General features: G+C 35.3%; 1 protein-coding gene across 1 annotated transcript; it reads right to left on the bottom strand.

Annotated features, from left to right (window-relative positions):
- Positions 1–62: 62 nt before the first annotated feature.
- LOC127875258 (uncharacterized) lies at positions 63–24,162 on the bottom strand. Its single transcript, XM_052420183.1, has 9 exons — positions 23,990–24,162; positions 20,834–20,967; positions 20,310–20,451; positions 13,934–14,055; positions 13,295–13,405; positions 12,474–12,519; positions 4,057–4,117; positions 1,343–1,433; positions 63–480 (listed from the first exon to the last, which is right to left on the bottom strand). Exons 1-9 carry the CDS (start codon positions 24,090–24,092, stop codon positions 349–351), a joined length of 942 nt encoding a protein of 313 aa, XP_052276143.1. The 5' UTR covers positions 24,093–24,162; the 3' UTR covers positions 63–348.
- Between the last annotated feature and the right edge of the window lie 104 nt (positions 24,163–24,266).

Genomic DNA, 24,266 nt, shown 5'->3' with positions numbered 1-24,266 from the left:
AAGCTCACCATGAGCACGTTGTGCTCAGGTGAGCTAATAAAAACCAAAACTAAACACGTCTGTAAATGATTGTTATTTATTATCAACTAAATAAGATGTGCTGTGGAAAACCGGGTTTAATGCATGTGGGTCAAGTGTCATCCAAGATTAGGCTGTACAGCCTGCACACTTTAATTAGGAACAAGACTTTCCCCTAGACTGGATTTCTGTTCAGAAGAAGCTTCCATCAAATTATGAATTCCATAAAAGTGGAAACTGCTGTCCCTGATGAGCCTAGGCACAGGCTAATCTGGAATGATACTATGTGTATGCATTAAGCCCTGTTTTCCAAGAACGCAGCTCAAATGACTATTTAACCCGGTACATAAATATGTCATCTAAATCTGAACTGTCCTCATCTGGAAAGTATTTTAGCACTGCCGATTTTCTTACATTGTCCACATTCACTGGTTCCACCCACGTCTGAACATCAATAGCTGCCTGGTAAAATAACAGTGGAAAATGCAAACTGACATGACACTTGAACTCTTAACAATATTGAAACAGCATTTATTATGCTTCTCATTTAAAATCAAAATCGGAAACAACTTCAAGAGATCAATTTGTTGTTAAAACTTCTAAAAAAATAATAAAATATATTGAAATAAAGATCTTGATATCAATAAACTGCTATAAAATATAATATTTTTAATTCAGGCATTCTGTAGGTGAAAAGTTAAAAACTTGTTGGTGTAAATACTAGTAATTGTTGTTGTTTGCATAAATACAAAGCTGTTGAAGCTTTCAAAAAGCTTCCAATGAAACATGCATATCAGTATCTAATCACAGGTATGTATTCAAAGATTCAATATGGTTGTAGGATTCAAAGAAAACAGTAGCAAACAAAATAATAGATTAACATGGGCTATACCAACTTCATAGCAATCTAATGGTACCTAGGGATTTCAATAGCTTTTGTAAACAAGGAATTAAATTACGTTGATCAGCCATCATATGAGATGTTCAAGGGTAAAAATGCTTAAATATAGATTTTTATTGTTTGTGCATGTGAATTGAATTCACTGCAAATGTTTCTAAGTTTACATTTCAGTTAAATACTATGTGACTTAACCTAGTATTATATAAAAAATGTTTTGATTTTTCTTTCTGGTAACATTTGTTTCAAAGTGATGCAAGGCAGATGGTATGTACGAGTAAAAAGTGCTAATATTGCTAAATGCTTGCATCAAAAGGCAGAATTCTGTTTCAATTGAAATCCTTGAACTACTGCTTAGAGTGATTTCATTTCAATTTATGACTATTGTCTAGTTCTTTGCCACGTTTGAATTCTCTGAACACTTACATCAATATTGCTCAGAGATTCCTCTATGCTTGGAACAGTTACTAAAACTGTGTCTTTTTTACGAACTGTCTCAAAGAGGAACTGCCATATTCTGAAATAAATATGACCAATATTATTGCTGGTCTGACCCTTGTTTGAAACATTATAGCCTCACAATGGGAAAATGGAGCTTAATACATGTGCACAGTGTTGTCCCAGATCAGCCTGTGCAGTCAGCACAGACTAATTAGGGACGACACTTTCCACAAAATATGGATATTTGCTATGAAGATACTTCCTTAGAACGAAAAATACAGTTAAAGTGGAAATTGCAGTCTGCACAGGCTAATCAGGAATGACACTTTACAAACATGCATTAAGCTGCGTTTTCACACAACATGGCTCATATTTGTTTTCGACAGAAAGAGACTACAGCCAGTAAGATATCAGTTGTCATAAATAACTCATTTTTAAATTGATGCTCCATTATCAAAATCAATCAATATGAATGTTTGACTCAATAATTATTTAAATAAAACAAAAGCACCGCATAACGGGTGAAACGCTTGGCTATGGGTGCAGTTTTGAATAAATGAAAGCTTGTCAGAATTTTTTTTTTTAAGGTCACAGTGAATTTGACCTAGTGACCAAAAAATGGGTGTGGCATTTAGAACTCATTAAGGTGCATCTACATATGTAGTTTCAAAGTTGTAGGTGGAAGCAATTTGATTTTAGAGCCAATGTTCAGAACCTTAGAAAAATGTTACGGTTTTAGCACAATGCGGACGTCGGACAAAATGACGACCTGGCTATGACAATACCTCGGGTTTTCTCCGAAAACGCCGAGCTAATTAAGAAAGCCAAACTACTGATTGTAGCTTATCTCAGTTTAATGAATTGCAATTGTCTGCAGAAATTAAATGGTGAATTACACAAGAATCTTTTCTGCAAAGTTTGTAAGAGAACCAAATTGATTTAAGAGAATTTTTAGAGGCCAGCACGATAAATCGCTTAGTGAGAATCATACTTGTCATCATGGCATTCATGTCTTGTAACATATCAAAACATTTTGTTTCAGTGGAATTTCAAGGTGACCACCTAAGGAACCGTTCTGTAATCTCCATAATGGTCTGTTATTACGGATCCAAATTAAGTGAAAGTCAGTGGGTGGTTTCTGAGATTAAAAAGCCACGTACATAATACTTGCTTGCTCCCTAGGGGATTTTTTTTTACATGATAACATCATTTGAAGAAATTTAGTAGAACATACCCAATTATAGCTTCCACAAAACTTGAATCCATCTAGAGGTTTCTGACATAAGACAATTTGTTGTAGTTCCCATGAGTTTTCCCAGTGATTCAAATATATGAATCCATTCAATGATATTTACGAGTAACCAAATAGCACAAGCATTATATATTAAATATGTCGAAATAAAATAAGTAACATTTAAACATACAGTCGAAACTGACCTAACGGCCACCTGAATTAACCGGTCACCTGCAGACAACAGTCAGTCTGGAATCCCCCCGACGAAAAACACTCTAGATTACACCTGAATTTAACGGCCACCTGTTCATAACGGCCAACGGCCACTATTTTAAACTCCGAAATTCATGTTTGAACTGAAATCAGCGGTCACGCGTCAGTCGTCTAGCGAAAATTAAAAACACTGCACATCATTTGTCCGTCTATGTTGCGGTTAAAGCGTTTGATAGCGGTAATTGCCTTTGATATTATAAAAGCGGCTTGCTGCGAGTAAACAAATAATAAGGTGTTGAGAAGGTTTGTTTACCGGGGAAAATTGTGGGGGTTTCTTCAACAGAAAATATGTCAGAGTTTTTAACATACACGTTTAAAGTAATAATCGCTAATTAAATGACCGCTAATTAGTACATTGTACTTACAACATTGAGTATCGATTTTAAAATAACATTTTCGGATCATTCTTTAAAAGAGCTTTCTAGCGTTCACAACACTTCTAAAAGCAATCGGAATAATAAATCACGGAATAACAATGAGCGGTAAACGTAAGTTCCTCACATTAGAGGAGCGAGTCAAGTGTTTGAAACTATTTGAATCTGGAAAAAGTTCGCGTGTAATAGCAAGTGAGCTCTGTGTTGGACGTACGCAAATGCAGAGTGTGCTTAAGCGTAAGCGAGAAATTATGGAGGAGTATGATTCGAATGCAAATGTGAGTTTGAAGCGTTGTATTTTGTATGAGGTTGTTGAATTAAAATGCTTTTTGTGTGATGTTTGCGTACGAACAAATTTAAACAAACTTGTTGCGTCTTTTTCTTTGAATTAGAACGGTACAATATCACCGTACTATCGGTTTATGAAAGCGAATCCGCTTTTTAGACTTGTACGGACGTGACGTCAACGGCACGTGACAAGTTTAATTAACTGAATGATCGAGATGCATGATTAAACAATTATACTAGCGTTGATAAAGTCATTGGTTTAGTTTAATAACAATATGAAATTAAATCAATCTATAAAATATTATTCTGTATTATTCAATGTAAGTAAATTCTGTTATTATGCTTAGTTAACGGCAATGAGCATTTGTTTAACACTGTATGCAAACGACTGGGTGGGGTAACGACGTAGCAATACCACCAACTGACAAACCATCTTAAAATTGTGATCCGAATTCAACGGTCACCTGTGGACAGCGGTCACTTTGGTCATTTCCCTTGACTGACCGCTGAATTCAGGTTTGACTGTATACCTTAGCTGTACTTCCACACTTGAGAAGAATTCAAAGACATTGTTGAGCACTATTACATCAGCTGAAACACAAGTAACACCCACAATTAAACAACAAGGGCCTTGCTCTGAGAAAACTGGGGTTATTTGTGCACATTAAGTATCATTCCAGATTAGCCTGTGCAGTCCGCACAGGCTAATAAGGGACGACACTTTCCGCTTATATAGAATTTGTTGTAAAACGAAAGAAAATCTCTTCTAAATAAAAATCCAGTCTAAGTGGAAAGTTATTTCCCTGAATAGCCTGTGCAGACTGCACAGGCTGTTCTGGAAAGACTCTTTATGCACATGCAATAAGCCCCAGAGCGTGACTCAAAGCTATTACTTCAGATGACAAATACCTCCACATACTGCTCTGACCCAGATGTTACAAGAGGTTTGAGATTTTTAAGTGCAGTAGTTGATCTACAAATAGTATGACTATAACCTTAAAGGTAGCAATTTGTATTCTTAACTTTTTTAGTTCCCAATTTTTTCTAAGGTAAACACTCTTGAATGCATGTCACAAATAATTATTTTAATAGCTGCCAGTGAACATTTATCATTCTATAGAAAAGATCAAAGTGTAGACCTCATTTTGTAGGTGTTGTTTTATTTTGAAGTTAAATGCATCTAAGTATCCATTGTTATTACATCATTTGAAACAGTGTTTTGAATAAACTATGGCTTTGTCACTAACATGACACAGGCATCGCACCTATGCCCATAGCTAGATTCAAGGACACATAACTCAGATATAAGCAAATTACTGCATGTGAAAATTGTATCTTGCACATCTACATGTCATGGGTAATGACATATTTTAAGTTTCAAATTAATCACTTGAGAAATTTGGAAGAAGTGGATCGACAAAAGTTTGCAGACCCTCAGACAAACTGTCCAGCAGAGTGGCTCAGATATACTGTCTTAAAATTTGTTTGCAGGGGTAAAATTAAATGAAAACTAGAAATGGCGCGGCAGAGGCCGACGCGTATCCACATGCCGCATGTTTGACCCAGGGGCGCCCCAGGGTTGGTAATTGGGCCATGCATAATTGAGAGTCATATTGTCATTATAGAAGTTCAGTATCAATTAGAAGAGAATCGGTATAGAAAGGAAGAAATTATAGTAAAAGTCAATTTTGGGTGGGTGTGGTCTATGTGGGCAGGGCGCCCCAGGGTTGGTAATGGGGCCATGCATAGTTGAGATTGACCGTATTGTCATAAGAGGTTCAGTATCAATTTGAAGTAAATCGATGTAGAAATAGAGAAGTTAATGTAAAATAACCTAAAACAAGAGGGCTATGATGGCCCTGAATCGCTCACCTGACTAACCTTGCTTCATGAACTTTAATTTTATTAGACCCATATACAATCCCAAGCCATATTTCATTTATTAATACATTCTGACAAAATTTTATTAAGATGTTATGAAAACTGTGACCTTTCATCTACACAAGGTTTTACTAGAATTGGCCCGGTGACCTAATTTTTGACCCCAGATGACCCATATACGATCCAAAATCAGATATTATCAAGATAAACATTCTGACCATATTTCATTAAGAACATACGAAAAATATGACCTCTATTGTCTTCACAAAGTTTTTCTATGATTTGACCTAGTGACCTAGTTTTTGACCCCAGATGATCCTAATACAATCCCAACCCAGATTTCATCAAGATTAATGTTCTGGCCAAATTTCATAAAGATTTGATGAAAACTGTGACCTCTACTGTCTACAAAAGTTTTTTTTTAATTTGACCTAGTTTTTGACCCTAGATGACCCAAATTCAATCCCAACCCAGATTTTAACAAGACAAACATTCTGATCATATTTCATTAAGGTCTGATGAAAACTGTGACCTCTATAGTCTACACAAGGTTTTTCTATTATTTGACCTAGTGACCTAGTTGTTTACCCCAGATGACCCAAATACAATCCAAACAGGGCTCCCCTGGCCCAAAAATTCCTGTAGCCAACAATTTAGCTAAATGGAATTTTGTGTAGCCAAATTTTAGAAACTGTAGCCAAAGTTTTAGCAAAGCATTCGGAACCACCTGTTTAAGTCTAGGCTAAGGGGTGTTAAAGAAGAAACTACAAAACAGAGCTTTAATATGTTTATTACTATAATCATCATGTGTGCATATCAAAAATAAACAGTTTACAACAAACCATTTATATTAGTACATAGTGTGAAACATTTCTTTGAACTTCTTTGTTCCCCCATTTAGTAACATCTGAATTTGCGAAAGAGTTGACATGCTTTTTTTTGAGAATTTGCAAGAATTTATAAACAGAATTCAGAATCTCTTGGTATTTCACCAAATATGGAATGCAGGAACGGTATCGGATGCCCCGGCACAACCCAACTCAGATTTCTTCAAGATAAACATTCTGACCAAATTTCATAAAGATTGGATGAAAAATGTGACCTCTATTGTCTACACAAGGTTTTTCTATTATTTTCTATTATTTGACCTAGTGACTTAGTTTTTGACCCCAGATGACCCAAATACAATCCCAAACCAGATTTTATCAAGATAAACATTCTAACCAAATTTCATAAAGATTGGATGAAAAATGTGACCTCTACTGTCTACACAAACAAATTGTTGACGGACACACGCACGCACACATGCACGCACGCACATACGGACGCCAGACATCACAAGGTCACATAAGCTTACTTCGTGACAGGTGAGCTAAAAATGAGTGTAAATCTCTGACCTGACCCCACCCCAACCCCATAACTTTTGACCCAGGGGTCAGATCAAAATTCCAAATAGTGCAGGGTCGCACATATGCTCATAGCTACCATGTGTTAGTTTCAAGGTTCTAGTGCTAATAGTGTAGGAGGAGATAGTGGCCAGGACGGACGGACAGACGGACAACCGGAAAGACGGCGGAGATAACCACACTTTTTGTTTTAGCGTGGGGATCACAAATGTGTCTCACTCTGTGGTAAAGTGTCATCGCAGATTAGCCGGTGCAGGCTGCACAGACTAACAAGGGACAACACTTTCTGCCTTTACTGGATTCATGCTTATATTTTTATATAAGAGACTTTTTTAAACAAAAAATATGATTAAAACTGAAGGTGTAGTCCCAGATAGTCAGCTCAGGATAATCTGGGGCGACACTTTACAAACATGCATTAAACACAGTTATACTAGAGTGAGGCTCAATGGAACAAAAAACACTAGCACCGCATAACGGGTGCCAACGCTTGGCTGCGGGTGCAGTTTTGAACAAGAGCACCGCATTGCGGGTGCAGACCGCTCATCTATTTTTCTTTTTAAAGTTTTAGGGACCTATCTCAATTTCAATCACAAAGGATGGAGGGGTGGAGCGGAGAGGGGTGTATAGTGCGGGGGGTGTGGTCATTTATTACATTATCTTCCAAAAATGAAAAAAAAAAATAAATTGGGGGGGGGGGATTCTTGGGTGGGATGGTTGGACGGTATTTCAAAAATATAATAATAAAAATAAATATTTATGTTTTTTAACCACGTTTGAAAAAAACAAGAAATGTGTTTGTCAGAAACACAATGCCCCCTGTTGCGCAGCTTTTAATTATTTTTTTTTTTTTTTTATCTTTGACCTTGAAGGATGACTTTGACCTTAAACTTCCACCACTCAAAATGTGCAGCTTTATGAGAAGGCTGTTTTAAAATATTATTTTTTTGACCTTTGACCTTGAAGGATGACCTTGACATTGAAGGATGACCTTGAACTTCCACCACTCAAAATGTGCAGCTTCATGATAACACGGCTTTGAAATAATAATTTTTTTGACCTTTGACCTTGAAGGATGACCTTGACCTTGAAGAATGACCTTGACCTTGAACTTCCACCACTCAAAATGTGCAGCTTCATGAGAACGCCGCTTTGATTAAAAAAAAAAAAATGTTGACCTTTGAGCTTGAAGGATGACCTTGACCTTGAAGGATGACCTTGAACTTCCACCACTCAAAATGTGCAGCTTCATGAGAAGCCGCTTTGAAATTTTTATTATTTATTTTTTGACCTTGAAGGATGACCTTGACTTTGAACTTCCACCACTCAAAATGTGCAGCTTCATGATAACGCCGCTTTGATTAAAAAAAAAATTGTTTGACCTTGAAGGATGACCTTGACCTTGTAGGATGACCTTGACCTTGAACCTACACCACTCAAAATGTGCAGCTTCATAATAATGCCGCTTTGATTTTTTTTTACCTTTTACCTTGAAGGATGACCTTAACCTTGAGGAATGACCTTGACCTTGAACTTCCACTACTCAAAATGTGCAGCTTCATGATAATGCCGCTTTGAAATTTTTAATTTGTTTTTTGACCTTTGACCTTGAAGGATGACCTTGACCTTGAAGGATGACCTTGAACTTCCACCACTAAAATTGTGCAGCTTTATGAGTACGCCGCTTTGATTTTTATTTTATTTTTTACCTTGAAGGATGACCTTGACCTTGAACTTCCACCACTCAAAATGTGCAGCTTCATGAGATACACATGCATGCCAAATATCAAGTTGCTATCTTCAATATTAAAAAAGTTATGGCCAATGTTAAAGTTTTCGGACGGACAGACGCCATATATTTGACATTTGACCTTGAAGTATGACCTTCACCTTCACCTTTCACTACTAAAAATGTTCAGCTCCATTAGATACACATGCATGCCAAATATCAAGTTGCTATCTTCAATATTGAAAAAGTTATGGCCAATATTAAAGTTTTTGGAAGGACAGACACCATAAATTTGACATTTGACCTTCAAGGATGACCTTGACCTTTCACCACTCAAAATGTGCAGCTCCATGAGATACACATGCATGCCAAATATCAAGTTGCTATCTTAAAAAGTGAAAAAGTCATGGCCAATGTTTAAGTTTTTTTCGGACTGACAGACAGACTGACTGACATACTGACGGACAGTTCAACTGCTATATGCCACCCTACCGAGGGCATAAAAATTATTTTTTTGGGGTGGGGTGGGTATAGTGTGAGGGTGTGGTGGTTATTTATTAGATGATTTTTAATTAAACAAGATGCGTTTGTGAAACACAATGTCCCCCTATATGACGTTTGACCTTGTAGGATGACCTTGACCTTGACCCTTCACCACTCAAAATGTGCAGCTCTATGAGATACACATGCATGTCAAATATAAAATTGCTAACTTCAATATTGCAGAAGTTACATTACATGAGCAATTTTGACCCATATATTTGACCTAGAAAAATGACCTTGACCTTGACCTTTCACCACTCAAAATGTGCAGCTCCATGAGATACACATGCATGCCAAATATCAAGTTGCTATCTTCAATATTGCAAAAGTATTCATAAAATAAGCGATTTGGGCCACATATATTTGACCTCTGAACTTGAAGGATGACCTTGACCTTTCACCACTCAAAATGTGCAGCTCCATAAGTTACACATGCATGCCAAATATCAAGTTGCTATCTTCAATATTGCAAAAGTATTCATAAAATAAGCGATTTGGGCCACATATATTTGACCTCTGACCTTGAAGGATGACCTGACCTTGACCTTTCACCACTCAAAATGTGCAGCTCCATGAGATACACATGCATGCCAAATATCAAGTTGCTATCTTCAATATTGCAAAAGTATTCATAAAATGAGCGTTTTGGCCACATATATTTGACCTCTGACCTTGAAGGATGACCTTGACCTTTCACCACTCAAAATGTGCAGCTCCATGAGATACACATGCATGCCAAATATCAAGTTGCTATATTCAATATAGCAAAAGTTATTGCAAAATGTTAAAGTTGGCCCAAACAGACCAACAGACAGACCAACCAACCAACAAACCAACCAACAGACAGGGCAAAAACAATATGTCCCCGAATACTATAGTGGGGGACATAAAAATAATAATGGGGGGATTCCGGGCGGGGGGGGGGGGGGGGGGGGGGGGGGGGGGGGGGGGATGGTTTGGACGGAGTCAATTGTGGTAGATTGAGTCAGGTAAGAGTTGTTTTGTCAAAGAATCAATCGAATCTAATCATAAATAAAGAGGTTATGGCAATTTTAGCAGAATTTTATAATTTGACCTTGAGAGTCAAGGTCATTCAAAGGTCAAGGTAAAATTCAACTTGCCAGGTACAGTACCCTCATGATAGCATGAAAGTATTTAAAGTTAAAAAGCAATAGCTTTGATACTATAGAAGTAAAGTGAATCTAACCACAAAATGTAACCATATATTCAAAGTTACTAAGTAAAAAAAGGGCCATAATTCAGTAAAAATGACAACCAGAGTAATGCAACTTGTCCTTTACTGTCCCCTTATGATAGTTTGCGAGTGTTCCAAGTATGAAAGCAATATCTATGATACTTGAGGGGTAAAGTGGACCAAAACACAAAACTTAACAAAATTTTCAAGTATAAAATGCCCATAATTCCGTCAAAATGCCAGTCAGAGTTACATAACTTTGCCTGCACAGTCCCCTTACGATAGTTAGTAAGTGTTGCAAGTATGAAAGCAATGGCTTTGATACTTTAGGAAAAAAGTGGACCTAAACACAAAACTTAACCAAATTTTAAATTTTCTAAGTATAAAAAGGGCACATGATTCTGTCAAAATGCCAGTCAGAGTTACATAACTTTGCCTGCACAGTCCCCTTACGATAGTTAGTAAGTGTTGCAAGTAAGGGTATCACGTTTACAGATTTTTCTAAACGTTTAAACGAAATGAAATAAACGAAACGTTACCGTTTAAACGGTATCCCTATGTCCGTTTAAAAAGCATCAGTACCATTGCATTTCCAAACTAAAAATAGTAATTATTTCCGGAAGCAATATTCAGCGCATATCCCATTCGTGCAATACGTCATATTAAAACCATAAAATATTATAAACCAGACCATCCGTATCACCACATGTGTATTCGTCATTCTATAATAAAATGAATGTTGAAAATAATGTAAAATCGATGAAAAATACTGCATCCGAAAACGAAACTCCGAAAAAAATGTACGTATTTTGCACATGAAATACAATGTGCATATCGTTCGACCGCAGAAAATGAAAAACCAGTTTACTAACAAAAAAGTAATCAATATATAATAAATTATATAATTAATAATATAATCAATATATACTTTGCTTATCAATCACTTAAAATATTTCAAGATGGCGGCATACGCACTGTTTCGTTGCAATGTTGTAAGATTTTTGATAAGTAGCAAAGATTTTCCGTTAGTTTCCGTTCATGTCTGTGCCATCCTCTAACCAATAAGAAATAAATTACCGCCGAATTGGGTAGCCCGGATTAACCGCAAGTACCCAGATTTCGCAGTTCGTCGTCGCTATACTTCGTACCGCTAGTCGGCTATGTTATTTGCACCCCAATATTTATTATATTGATATTGACTATCGTTTAAAAGTTTATTGTTTTGGTTAACGTTTATGAGCAAAACACGAAACGCGACCATTTAAACGTTTAAACGTGATAGCCTTAGTTGCAAGTATGAAAGCAATGGCTTTCATACTTTAGGAAAAAAGTGGACCTAAACACAAAACTTAACCAAATTTTCAATTTTGTAAGTATAAAAGGGCACATAATTCTGTCAAAATGCCAGTCAGTGTTACATAACTTTGCCTGCACAGTCCCCTTATGATAGTTAGTAAGTGTTGCAAGTATGAAAGCAATAGCTTTGATACTTAAGGAAAAAAGTGGACCTAAACACAAAACTTAACCAAATTTTAAACTTTCTAAGTATAAAAAGGGCACATAATTCTGTCAAAATGCCAGTCAGAGTTACATAACTTTGCCTGCACAGTCCCCTTACGATAGTTAGTAAGTGTTGCAAGTATAAAAGCAATGGCTTTGATACTTAAGGAATAAAAAATCGACCTAAACACAAAACTTAACCAAAATTTTCAATTTTCTTAGTATAAAAAGGGCACATAATTCTGTCAAAATGCATGCCAGAATTATCTAACTTTGCCTGCCTAGTCCCCTCATGATAGTAAGTAAGTGTACCAAGTTTGAATGCAATAGCATTGATACTTTAAGAGAAAAGTGTACCTAAACGCAAAACTTAACCGGACACAGACGCCGATGCCAAGGTGGTGACAATAGCTCATAATTTTTGTTCAAAAAATAGATAAGCTAATAAATGAAAGCTTGTCAGATTATTTTTTTTAGAGGTCACAGTGACCTTGACCTTTGACCTAGTGACCCTAAAATGGGTGTGGTGTGTAGAACTCATTAAGGTGCATCTACATATGAAGTTTCAAAGTTGTAGGTGGAAGCTATTTGATTTTAGAGGCAAATGTCACGGTTTTAGCACGACGCGGACAGCAGACGACAAGCTGGCTATGACAATACCTCAAAAACAGCCGAGCTAACAAACAGACATACCTGAGTTTATCATCTCTGCCTGGTCCAGTACATCACTGAACAGAACCTAGACAGGAAAATAGCGTTATAGCCTCGCTCTAGAAAAATTAGGTTTTATGAATGTTTGTTGAGCGTCAACCGGGATTACACTGTACAGTCGGCACAGGCAAATATGGGACAACACTTTCCGCCTTTATTGTAATTTTCGTTTAAAGGAAGTATCTCATTACCAAAAATCCACTTTAGTGGAAAGTGTTGTCCCTAATTAGCCTTTGCAGACTGCACAGGCTAATATGGACAACACTTTAGGCACATGCATTTAGCCTTTTTTTTCTAGAGCAAAGCTAATCTTTTTAAAAAAAATATCAAAATGGCAGGTGAGGACAAAAACAGAACAAAATACTAAATTGTAAGGCAAAATTTAAAGTAAGGAGTTCTATAATCCCAATATAGTTTTATACTGCATTTCTTGGCAACACATGTATTTGTAAATTCTTACAATACTGTTTGTCAACTCACTTAAAACGCATACGGTTATTGTTGCCAGAAAATGAGAAATTCGATTTTATATCTAGAACAAAAGGCAGTTTAAAAAGAATATTTATATCAACTAGCCTGGTTCAAAATGAGTTCACAATAAACAGGTGAAATTTCCACTAACAACATTTCCAAAAATTTCTGAATTTTTCAATGCCTGACTTGAATATCACTAGCCATTGGCTATCTTGCTCGTCTTTATAATAAAGATTGATTTCGCTAGGAAATTAAGACAAAAATATTTGTTGATATTTATTCAAGCAATTTGAATCTTGGATCTGAACAGTACTCAGTTATGAAGGTACCTTGATTCTATTCTTCATTCCATACTTGTCAATGATATTTTGTTGGAGCTGACAGAAATTTGGATCGATCTCTATGCCTAGTATGTTTGGAGCCTCACTATACAAGTATGCCTGGAATAAAGAAATATTCTGTACAACCAGCAACCAACATGGTACATGAAGGTATAGGCTCTTAAGGGATTTCTGGAACATTTTCGTTTTGTTTTATACAACCACAAATTTTGAAAGTTCTTAATTAAGACTCATTTAAATATATGTGTTAATTTCCAAGAGAGAATCAATGTTAAAGTGTTCAAACAACAATTCAATATAAGAATATTTTTTACTCTCAGATATCAGTCTAAGATTGGCTGATGAATCAATATGGGTCCAGTGCTCCTTAAATATGCGTAAATGCCAATTTGCAGACTTGTCTGGTGTTAACCAGTCTATTTTAAAGTCATACATAGGTTTCATTAGCGGACAGGGTAGCAACTGACTAGTATGCAAGAATGCACAAGCTGGTCTGCAGCTACGCTGGAAGCATATAACATAATTTCCATTTTGACATGATGCAACTACAGTGAACCAACCGAAGTTTAACATTGTACATCAAATTTGAGGGGGGTTAATCAACGAAATTGTTATGATCAGACTTACACCATACAAGATGGCCCCTGTTCTAGATCCCACATCAACCACCGTTCTGTGCCTTAAATCTCCAAGAAGGTATTGAAAGATGAACTTGATTTGTGGGACAGATGCTGAATGACTGATGAATGCTGAAGTAGAAAGCATAACATACAACAAAACCACCGCCTTGCGGGTGCAGACCGCTCATCTATTTTCTTTTTAAAGGTGAAGGGACTCTCAATTTCAATCACAAAGGAGGGAGGGGTGGAGTGAAGAGGGGTGTATAGTGTGGGGGTGTGGACATTTATTACATTATCTTCCAAAAATGCGAAAAAAAATGCAAAAAAAAAACAAACAAAAAATCGGGGTTGGGGGGTGGGGGTGGAGGGGATTCTTGGGTGTGATGGTTGGACGGTATTTCAAAAATAAAATAATAAAAATAAATATTTGTGTTTTTTAACCGTTTCAAAAAAAAAAAAAAATTGGGGGGGGGTGGGGGTGGGGTTATAGTGTGAGGGTGTGGTGGTCATTTGTGAGATGATCTTAAAAAAAAAAAAGGGGGGGAGGGGGGAGTGCACGGGGGATGGTTTGGGTGGAGTCTATTGTGGCATGTTAGGTAGGAGTAGTTTTGTCAAATATGTATCTAAGTGGTTAAGTGTTGTTTGTTTGGGTTCTTACAACGGATGTTGACGCATGCCAAAATTCTTATATTATATTCAGATATGATCCAGGTAACTATATGGCTTGGCAGTATCAGATGAAATGTGCAGTCATATTTGCATATTCATTTGGGTCAGGTCATTAATTATTTAAAATTTAAATAAATATATGCAATAAGATCGTTTTGATTAATTATTAACACTCAAATAACTAAAATCCACAAGAAAATAACTACATGTAGTATTATTCGCAACTTAACACTATGCAAAATTGCATTATAGCTACTACCAGCATAATAGTATGCATACATTCAACACAGCATCTAGTACTTTAGTATCAAGCATTTTCAAACTTTTTTTTTCTCATTTATTTTTCCATGTTTGATATTTATATTGACACCAGTAACATTTGCAAATATAAAAACATGGGTTTTATAAAATAAAAGTCACATTCATTCAAATTATTTTGAGCTGTACATAAGTATATAGAAATATGCTACAGTGTAAACATTCATAAAAGTCTTTACACAAACAACATATATTGTTACACAAAACACGCACACAGACATACACACACACACACATAAGCACACACACTCATTCACACACAATAAACAATGTGTTTAGACAGTTCTTGAAAAAAATATATAAACATAACATTTTCAAACATGTTCAAATCATAACAAAAAAGCTCTCAATTCTAGCTTGGGTTAAAGTTATACGTTAGGTTGACGTTTAATAAAAAACATAAAACATACTAGTGTTAAGATTATGTGCACATATGTATTCAAAGAAGTTATCTAAGTAGTATTGGTTGAAAAATATCTAATAAAGTGGATCCATTTTTGATTATGTTTTTCATGTTTGTTTTTAATGAGGGCAATTTCTGCTTCTGTCTGTATTTTAAGCTTAAGATAATTCTTAAAAATATTGAAGTTTGGGATGCATTTTTTAATTTTCATGTTAAATATGAATGTTTTTATTAAAATTAATATAAAATTCAAAACATCGCTGTAAACTTTTTTGTCGATAATGCCAAAAAAGGCCATTTCTTTGTTTAATTTTACTTCAATATTCACTTGTTTTAGAAAGTACTGCAGTTTTGTCCATAATTCTTGAATGTGAGCGCATTCCCAAAATAAGTGGTCAATTGTTTCAATGTCTGATTGGCAAAACTCGCACAAACTACACTCTTTCAGTCCGCATTTTGTTAAAAATTTATTTGTTGGTATTATTCGAGAATAGAATTTATATTGGAAGTTACGCAGATATGTATCAATTGTTGACTTAAAAGGAATTATATATATAATTCTCCAGTCGGTATTTTCGTTTAGATTCAATTGTTTTTTCCATTTCATTTCAGTACTGTTGTCATTTGTAATTTGTGATTTTTGTTGTATACTATAAAGTGCTTTGTTTGTTTGTTTGGTATTCTCTATTACATTACGAAAAGTTTTTTCTGGCAATGGTAATGTATTCATCCCTTGTGTATGTAATATTGTTTTATATTCGTTTGGAATCGCGGATAATAGTGAATAATAATTTAAAAATTCTTGTGTATTTATGTTATATAAGTATGAAATTTCATTAAATGTATAATATGTATTTCTTCGATAATTGTATAACTGTCCAATTGTTTTTACACCCTTATTATACCAGTTTACTAGAAAGATGGATTTGTTATTGATTTTTATATCTTTGTTATTCCATAACACATGATGACATACAGGGATACTTCTTTGTGAACTATTATATTGGTTTTTGATGCCTTGCCATGCGGTTAGCATATCTTTCAAGAATACATTTTCTTTACTTACGTTTTTTATTATAGCTTCATCTAAGTTACATTCAAATATAAGACTTGTTCCAAAGTTTTTCAGTTTTTCGTGCAACAGGAGTTTCCATTTGCCATGATTATTTGTATCGAAAAATCTTTTTACCCAGCCCGCTTTTATGGGCTTCAAAAAATAGTGAATGTCTGTAAGCTTTAGGCCTCCACTTTCATAAGGTTGAGTCAATAGTTTTCTTTTAATTTTATCGGGCTTATCATCCCAAATTTTTTCAAACTTGCTGTTACACAATTTTTACAAAAAGTTTAATCTGATAAATGCCTTTATGTTAATTTCAACAAATAATTGTGTGTGTTAACACTTAAGGAATATACAAATACCAGTCATATAAGGATAATGTATGTCACCGGTAAAGCACTATTATTTTCTCAACATTAAAATATGCTACATTGCATGATGGCTTTTGTCAGAATAAAATTATGCATAGATTCAAAACAGTCTGTATTGCATTTGTATCAAGAATCTTCAAACTTGTTATAACATAATTTTGTGTAAACAACGACTTTAATGTAGAATACTTCAACCTGAAGAAGTTTTGGAAATATTAATATTATGTTTTGTCCATTTACACTAGAAAAAATGTAGTGCAATTTAGTTGGTTCCCATTCGCACATGCACTCTATATAAGAAACAATAAATTGTAATGGAAACCACACAATATCAGCGCCATCAATCGCAGTTACTTCCCATAGCAAAGTACAGTAACTGATTTAAATTCAGGTAGATGCTTAGAAAAAAACTAATGTTGAAAAAAGAACTTCTTTCATCAATAAATGTACATCATGGATATTTGTTCATTGATTTAGGAAAGTTTCACCTTAAACTTCTGGAAAAATGGTTAGAATATTGGATTTGGAATGGTGCTTCTTTCTGTTACCAACTTTACATTGAGGAATAATGCTGTACATGTACAACCTCATTATGGCAGTCAATTAAATTAATAGAAATAAAATGTATTACAATTGTACGTGTATTTAGAAGTGGATGTCATGTTTACTGTATATCTATACTGCTGATTGTGTTGTTCGCATAAAGGTGAACATCGTGATAATCAATGGTTCTCAATGGATTAGAAATGTTAAGTATCCATATTTCAAGAAATCAAATGTATTCATTATGTTTGCTTGATGAACAGATCAATATGAGAACAAAATAGAAAAAATAAAAAAAGAGCCCAAAACATATAAAAACAAGAGCACCGCCTTGCGGGTGCAGACCGCTCATCTATTTTCTTTTTAAAGGTGAAGGGACTCTCATTTTCAATCACAAAGGAGGGAGGGGTGGAGTGAAGAGGGGTGTATAGTGTGGGGGTGTGGAATTAATTACATTATCTTCCAAAAATGCGAAAAAAAACGAAACAAGGGCTGTTTGTAAAACATGCATGCCCCCCCCATATGGGCTGTCCATTGTAGTGGCAGCCATTGTGTGAATACGATTTTTGTCACTGTGACCTTGACCTCTGACCTAGTGACCTGAAAATCAATAGGGGGTCATCTGCGGGTCACGATCAATGTATCTATGAAGTGTCATGATCCTAGGCAAACGCGTTCTTGAGTTATCATCCGAAAATCATTTTACTAGTTCGGGTCACCGTGACCTTGACCTTTGACCTTGTGACCTCAAAATCAATAGGGGTAATCTGCAAGTCATGATCAATCTACCTATGAAGTTTCATGATCCTAGGCGTATGCGTTCTTGAGTTATCATCCGAAAACCATTTTACTATTTCAGGTCACCATGACCTTGACCTTTGACCTAGTGACCTCAAAATCAATAGGGGTCATCTGCGAGTCATGATCAATCTACCCATGAAGTTTCATGATCCTAGGCCCAAGCGTTCTTGAGTTATCGTCTGAGAACCACCTGGTTGACGGACCGACCGACATGAGCAAAGCAATATACCCCCTCTTCTTCGAAGGGGGGCATAAAAAAAAAGTTGGGGGGGGGGGGTGGGGGGAGTGGGGGGATTCTTGGGTGCGATGGTTGGACGTTATTTCAAACATAAAATAATAAAAATAAATATTTGTGTTTTTTAACTGTTTCAAACAAAATAAAAAAATTGGGGGGGGGGGGGGGGTGGGGGGGGGGGGGTATAGTGTGAGGGTGTGGTGGTAATTTGTGAGATGATCTTAAAAAAAAAAAAAATTTAGGAAGGGGGGATTCGGGTGGGGGGAGGGGGGGGGGGGGATTCTTGGGTGCGATGGTTGGACGGTATTTCAAACATAAAATAATAAAAATAAATATTTGTGTTTTTTAAACCGTTTCAAAAAAATATTTGGGGGTGGGGTGGGGGGGGGGTATAGTGTGAGGGTGTCTTTTGTGAGATAATCTTAAAAAAAAAAAAAAAAAATTGGGGGGGGGAGGGAGGGGGGGGGGGCGGCACACGGGATGGTTTGGGTGGAGTCTATTGTGGTATGTCAGGTAAGAATAGTTTTGTCAAAGTATCAATCAAATCTAATCATAAATAAAGAAGTTATGGCAATTTTAGCAAAATTTAATAATTTGACCTTGAGAGTCAAGGTCATTTAAAGGTCAAGGTAAAATTCAACTTGCCAGGTACAGTAACCTCATGATATCATGAAAGTATTTGAAGTTTGAAAGCAATAGCCTTGATACTTAAGAAGTAAAGTGGATCGAAACACAAAATTTAACCATATATTCAAAGTTACTAAGTCAAAAAAGGGCCATAATTCCGTAAAAATGACAACCAGAGTTATGCAACTTGTCCTTTTACTGTACCCTTATGATAGTTTGCGAGTGTTCCAAGTATGAAAGCAATATCTATGATACTTTAGGGGTAAAGTGGACCAAAACACAAAACTTAACAAAATTTTCAATTTTCTAAGTATAAAGGGCCCATAATTCCGTCCAAATGCCAGTCAGAGTTACATAACTTTTCCTGCACAGTCCCCTTATGATAGTTAATAAGTGTTGCAAGTATGAAAGCAATAGCTTTGATACTGTAGGAATAAAGTGGACCTAAACACAAAACTTAACCAAATTTTCAATTTTCTAAGTATAAAAAGGGCACATAATTCTGTCAAAATGCCAGTCAGAGTTACATTACTTTGCCTGCACAGTCCCCTTATGATAGTTAGTAAGTGTAGCAAGTATGAAAGTAATAGCTTTGATACTTAAGGAATAAAATGGACCTAAACACAAAACTTAACCAAAATTTTCAATTTTCTAAGTATAAAAAGGGCACATAATTCTGTCAAAATGCACGCCAGAGTTATCTAACTTTGCCTGCCCAGTCCCCTCATGATAGTAAGTAAGTGTACCAAGTTTGAATGCAATAGCATTGATACTTTCTGAGAAAAGTGGACCTAAACGCAAAACTTAACCAAAATTTTTTAATTTTCTAAGTATAAAAAGGGCACATAATTCTGTCAAAATGCAAGCCAGAGTTATCTAACTTTGCCTGCCCAGTCCCCTCATGATAGTAAGTAAGTGTACCAAGTTTGAATGCAATAGCATTGGATACTTTCTGAGAAAAGTGGACCTAAACGCAAAACTTAACCGGACGCCAACGCCAAGGTGATGACAATAGCTCATAATTTTTTTTCAAAAAATAGATGAGCTAACAATGACAGTCTGAGTCTTATGTTTACCTAATTGCCATGATAGAATGTGACATATTGTTTTTTGCTGATGACCTCTAAATTGGTCTTTTATTCCTCCCAAGTTACGTAACCAGTCTAAAGGGCCAAAGGGGGGAAAAGACTGTAAAAAATGTTAAGCAAACATGATCAAAGAAATTTCATGTATTCTGATTTACTAATACCCAAATAAGTTAATTCAGTGATCTATTTTACAAAACAAATGGTTATCATTGGGAGATTTGAACAAATAGAAAATATTTTCTATATTCTAAGTAGCAACTCGGTCCCTTACTTAGTGGTTTTACTTGTCTGGACAGGCAGTGGACACAATAATTCCTGGACAGTAGTCCCCTCTCTACAAGATCATCAACATCGTCTTCCTCATACAAAAAGGCATCAATGTGAACTGTAGAACTTGTGTCACAATCAGCATTCTGAAATACATGTACAGCACATATTAACACTTAAAATTTAAGGGGGCCAAACTAAATGTCATAGGTCACTCACTCGAGACCCAAAGAACTGAAGTTTTTGTGATGTTTCCAAAAGCATTTAAGAACTCAGCAAGGTTTGATTACAAGTAACATGTATAGCCCACATGCAAATTTGAAACAACACTTTAGACACATGCATTTAGCCTTGTTGCCTCATAGTGAAGCTCATTTGATTCTGCTTAGTCTTATGTTCTAAAGCTGTATATATAAGCATTTTAATTATTTCATTAAACTAGGGCATGGTCTTAAATTTAAATTGTAAGAGGGCATGAAATCCTAGATGATGTCTACAGATGTGACTAACGTAGTAAGTTTATCTCACTTGTCCTGCTGATGGCTTTACAAACTGCTCACTGGGGGAACTTGCTGTCAGAGGCAGATCATTGCGGATGTCTTCACGGATGGAGTCTAATATCACATTGGCATTATCCTTTCTTTCTTGTTCTCTCAAGGCATCTGAAAAGTAAACATGTAAAGTCACATGTTAAAGAAATGAACCCAACTGTCGTGTAAATTTTTTCACATCACACGACACAGAGATTCATCACATGTGGACAAAACATAACTGAAAGGATTTCAAGAAGACGTAATGATTCATGGACACAAAAAACCTTCCATAAAGTTTGAGGTCATTGACATCATTACCTTTCACAAGCACACAAAATGCGCCATTAACTTGAAGATAAATAAAAATCATTTTCTTATATTATGTAAACAACATTTTTATTTAATGCTTTCCGGTGGTTTATAGAGAAATAGCAGTGAATTAAAACTGATAATTTCACTGTTTCAAACAGTGAAAATTATCAGTGAGAATTATCGATAATTTTCATTGTTTACTGTGAAATGACGTCATTTTTTTGACGAAATGACGTCATTATCCCAGCAAAATTCGTTAGTTAAACTCTTGAACAATGTATATAAACTGTGAAAAATGCATTAAATAAAAAGAAAATTTGTTGGATTCGGTGGATTATCGACTTTAATTCACTCGTGATCATAGAAAACATATATTTTCACTCGTGGCTGCGCCACTCGTGAAAATATTATTTTCTATGATCACTCGTGAATTAAAATCGATAATCCACCGGATCCAACAAATATCCTCTATGTAATCCTTGAAATTATTGTAAATATGATTCAGTCTGATTTAAACCCTACCAATCATCATCAAAGATCGGAGTAAAAGAAGCAAAGACATTTTCATTTGCATAAATGGTATAAGGTATAAGGTACAACTGTAAAGAATATAGTCTGACATCTTTATAGCCTTTTAACCTGTGTGGCAACAAGAGCTATATATTTTGATGTCCCATCCGACTTAACAGAAAACTCCAGCGTGAAATGCATCAGAAGGCTTTTCCTATTAAATCACAGACTAGACTCATGGTTTTGGATACAAATTACTTATGCTGTCGGAAGTTTAAGAAGACTACGAAAACCACACAGCGCAAAACAACTTAAATAATCGCCGGACATAATAAAGTTTGTTCTGAAGAAATGTTCCACCATGCTTTCGCACATTGTAGGAAAAATCATTGTTGTAACAATAAGACATTGTCTGTCCTTAGTTGACTAAAGAAAACTTGAAATCACTGAGATCGAAATTGAAGGCATCATTGACGAACAACCAGATGCGATCACATGCATTTTAAAACTTTCACCTGGAGAATAGGAGGTTTTTGTGTGACGTCACAAGAGGGGTTTTCCGTTACTAAAAATAGATTGGCCGTCAACTTCTTGATCGCGGCCAATTACTTTGTACCAGAGTTGAGGTCGTTGGAAGACTTAATACTTACAATTTCACAAAACAAAACTATAAAAATCCGTATTCTTTTTTAAAATGAGAATTTAATAAATGATATTTCAAAAATAATAAAACATAATAATAATTTGAATATTATTTTAAGTGATGTGGATGCGATAGTGTTATTTTTCATCCGCGATCGATATTTAGTGTAAGGGGTGCATTGAATCAGTTATAAAACAAAGCCCTAAAATAGCTCAAGACATTTCAATCTTGAAATGTATTTTTAATTTACTTTCACATTGAATGAATTTTCGTTTCGTTAACATTGAATGAAAATATTAATAAATTTAAGCATTCAAATTGAAAAAACACCTGCATATTTTGCAAATTGAACTGTCTTTGCATGTACACGCATATTGAAAACTCGTCTGTAGTGATAATGAGCGATACAAATCTAGCATTTTATGATACCATTAATCTACACATTTTATTTATTTAACGCAAGTATTTTATATCCCTATAATGACCAAACGCGATTGCTTGTTTTCATCAGAGACGTAGTTATCTACGTCTCTGTTTTCATGATGATGTTTCGAACACTGCAGTAACGCACAATCTTTACACAATGTGACATCATAGCAGAGTTTACATTTGCAGGTACCCGTTAAATACGTTAATTGTGTAGCAGTAAATGTGTACAATATTTTAAATGTATAGTTATTAAACACTTTATTATTATGTTTAAACTGGCTAATATATATACTTAATAGTTCCTAGCTGTTAATCAATTTCGAACAAATGTCTGTTTTTAAAAATGTTCAAATATTTTATTAAGCAACTGTTAAGTTTTTGACTTAATATGTCGAGAGATGACATGGAGGTATCATAAATTGTGTTTAATTACCAGACACACGTGGTTTATGCAGAGACCCCATACAGAGTCATACAAGTATAGGTCCCTGGGTTTATGACACACTGTTTTCTTAGTAATTGTCTGGACAGTATCCGATCATATCGAGATAATTGGTTTGTGATAAAGAAAGGGGCAATTTAACACTGGGTTAAAATGCTGAAACAAAGAGTGTCAAAATTTGTGTGAACAATTAAATAAAAAACATTTACATTTATCAAGAGGATTAAGTTAATCTGTAACAAGGTAAGTTTTTACAGACAAATAGGTTCAAATCAGTTTCTATATGTTGATTACATAAAATCAATCAATTTGTTGTTTGTTTTCGTCCTTATTTGTGTTCGTTCATTGGATTCAATTTAATCTGAAAGAATTTGAATTTCTGAGTATTTTTGTTCTTCAAATGGGTCGTGAATATGTTTGTTACCTGATCACGATTCGCTTCATCAATGCAAACAATAGCAGAATGGCCGCAGTTTTGACGGCCAAAATTTGAGCATGCGCAAACGTGACGTCATTATCGGAATCCCCAAAACCTCCTATAAGATCCTGAACTACCGTACTCACACCAGCACCCTTAAAATATGCTTAAACAATAATTGGTTCAACGTATTGCTTTACTTAATGTGTATACTTATCGTTATTTTTGTATGTTACCAAACAAAACAATAACGTGAAATTCAAAAAATTACTTGTTCAGGATTTTTGTCCGAAAATAAAATTTCCGGATATACCACTAATAAACGCGAAATCACATTTCACATTTAATCACATACACCAACTTGTTACTTATATATGGGTATATAAGAAATACGTACCATTTACATAATCTTTGGTCCATAAAAGGAACGACTCTAAAATGTCATGATTTATTGACGTCAGAATTGTTTTAAAAGCGGCGACGGATTGTTGGAAATCCATGGCATACTATTAGGCGGAGTGTTTATATTTATCCGGGACAGAAGTTTTTCTCTGCACGTGCTCCATATATTACAGCTCAACATGATCACAAATGAGGATTTATCGGGACAGGGGTATCGAAGACATAAATCAGGAAATAAAAAGAACTTCAACACTTTTAATATACACTTGAAC

Source organism: Dreissena polymorpha, chromosome 3, assembly GCF_020536995.1.
Source record: "Dreissena polymorpha isolate Duluth1 chromosome 3, UMN_Dpol_1.0, whole genome shotgun sequence".
Lineage (NCBI taxonomy): Eukaryota > Metazoa > Mollusca > Bivalvia > Myida > Dreissenidae > Dreissena > Dreissena polymorpha.
The sequence above is the reverse complement of the archived record's forward strand: the minus strand, read 5'-3'. Positions and strand labels throughout refer to the sequence as shown.

Excerpts from the sequence above, each read along its gene's own strand:
- LOC127875258 (XM_052420183.1), bottom strand. The coding sequence starts at position 24,092 with ATGGATTTCCAACAATCCGTCGCCGCTTTTAAAACAATTCTGACGTCA. Across the intron at positions 20,968-23,989 it reads GACCAAAGATTATGTAAATG|ATGCCTTGAGAGAACAAGAA; the intron begins GTACGTATTTCT and ends TTTACTTTTCAG. Across the intron at positions 4,118-12,473 it reads GGCAGAGATGATAAACTCAG|CTGATGTAATAGTGCTCAAC; the intron begins GTATGTCTGTTT and ends CTTGTGTTTCAG.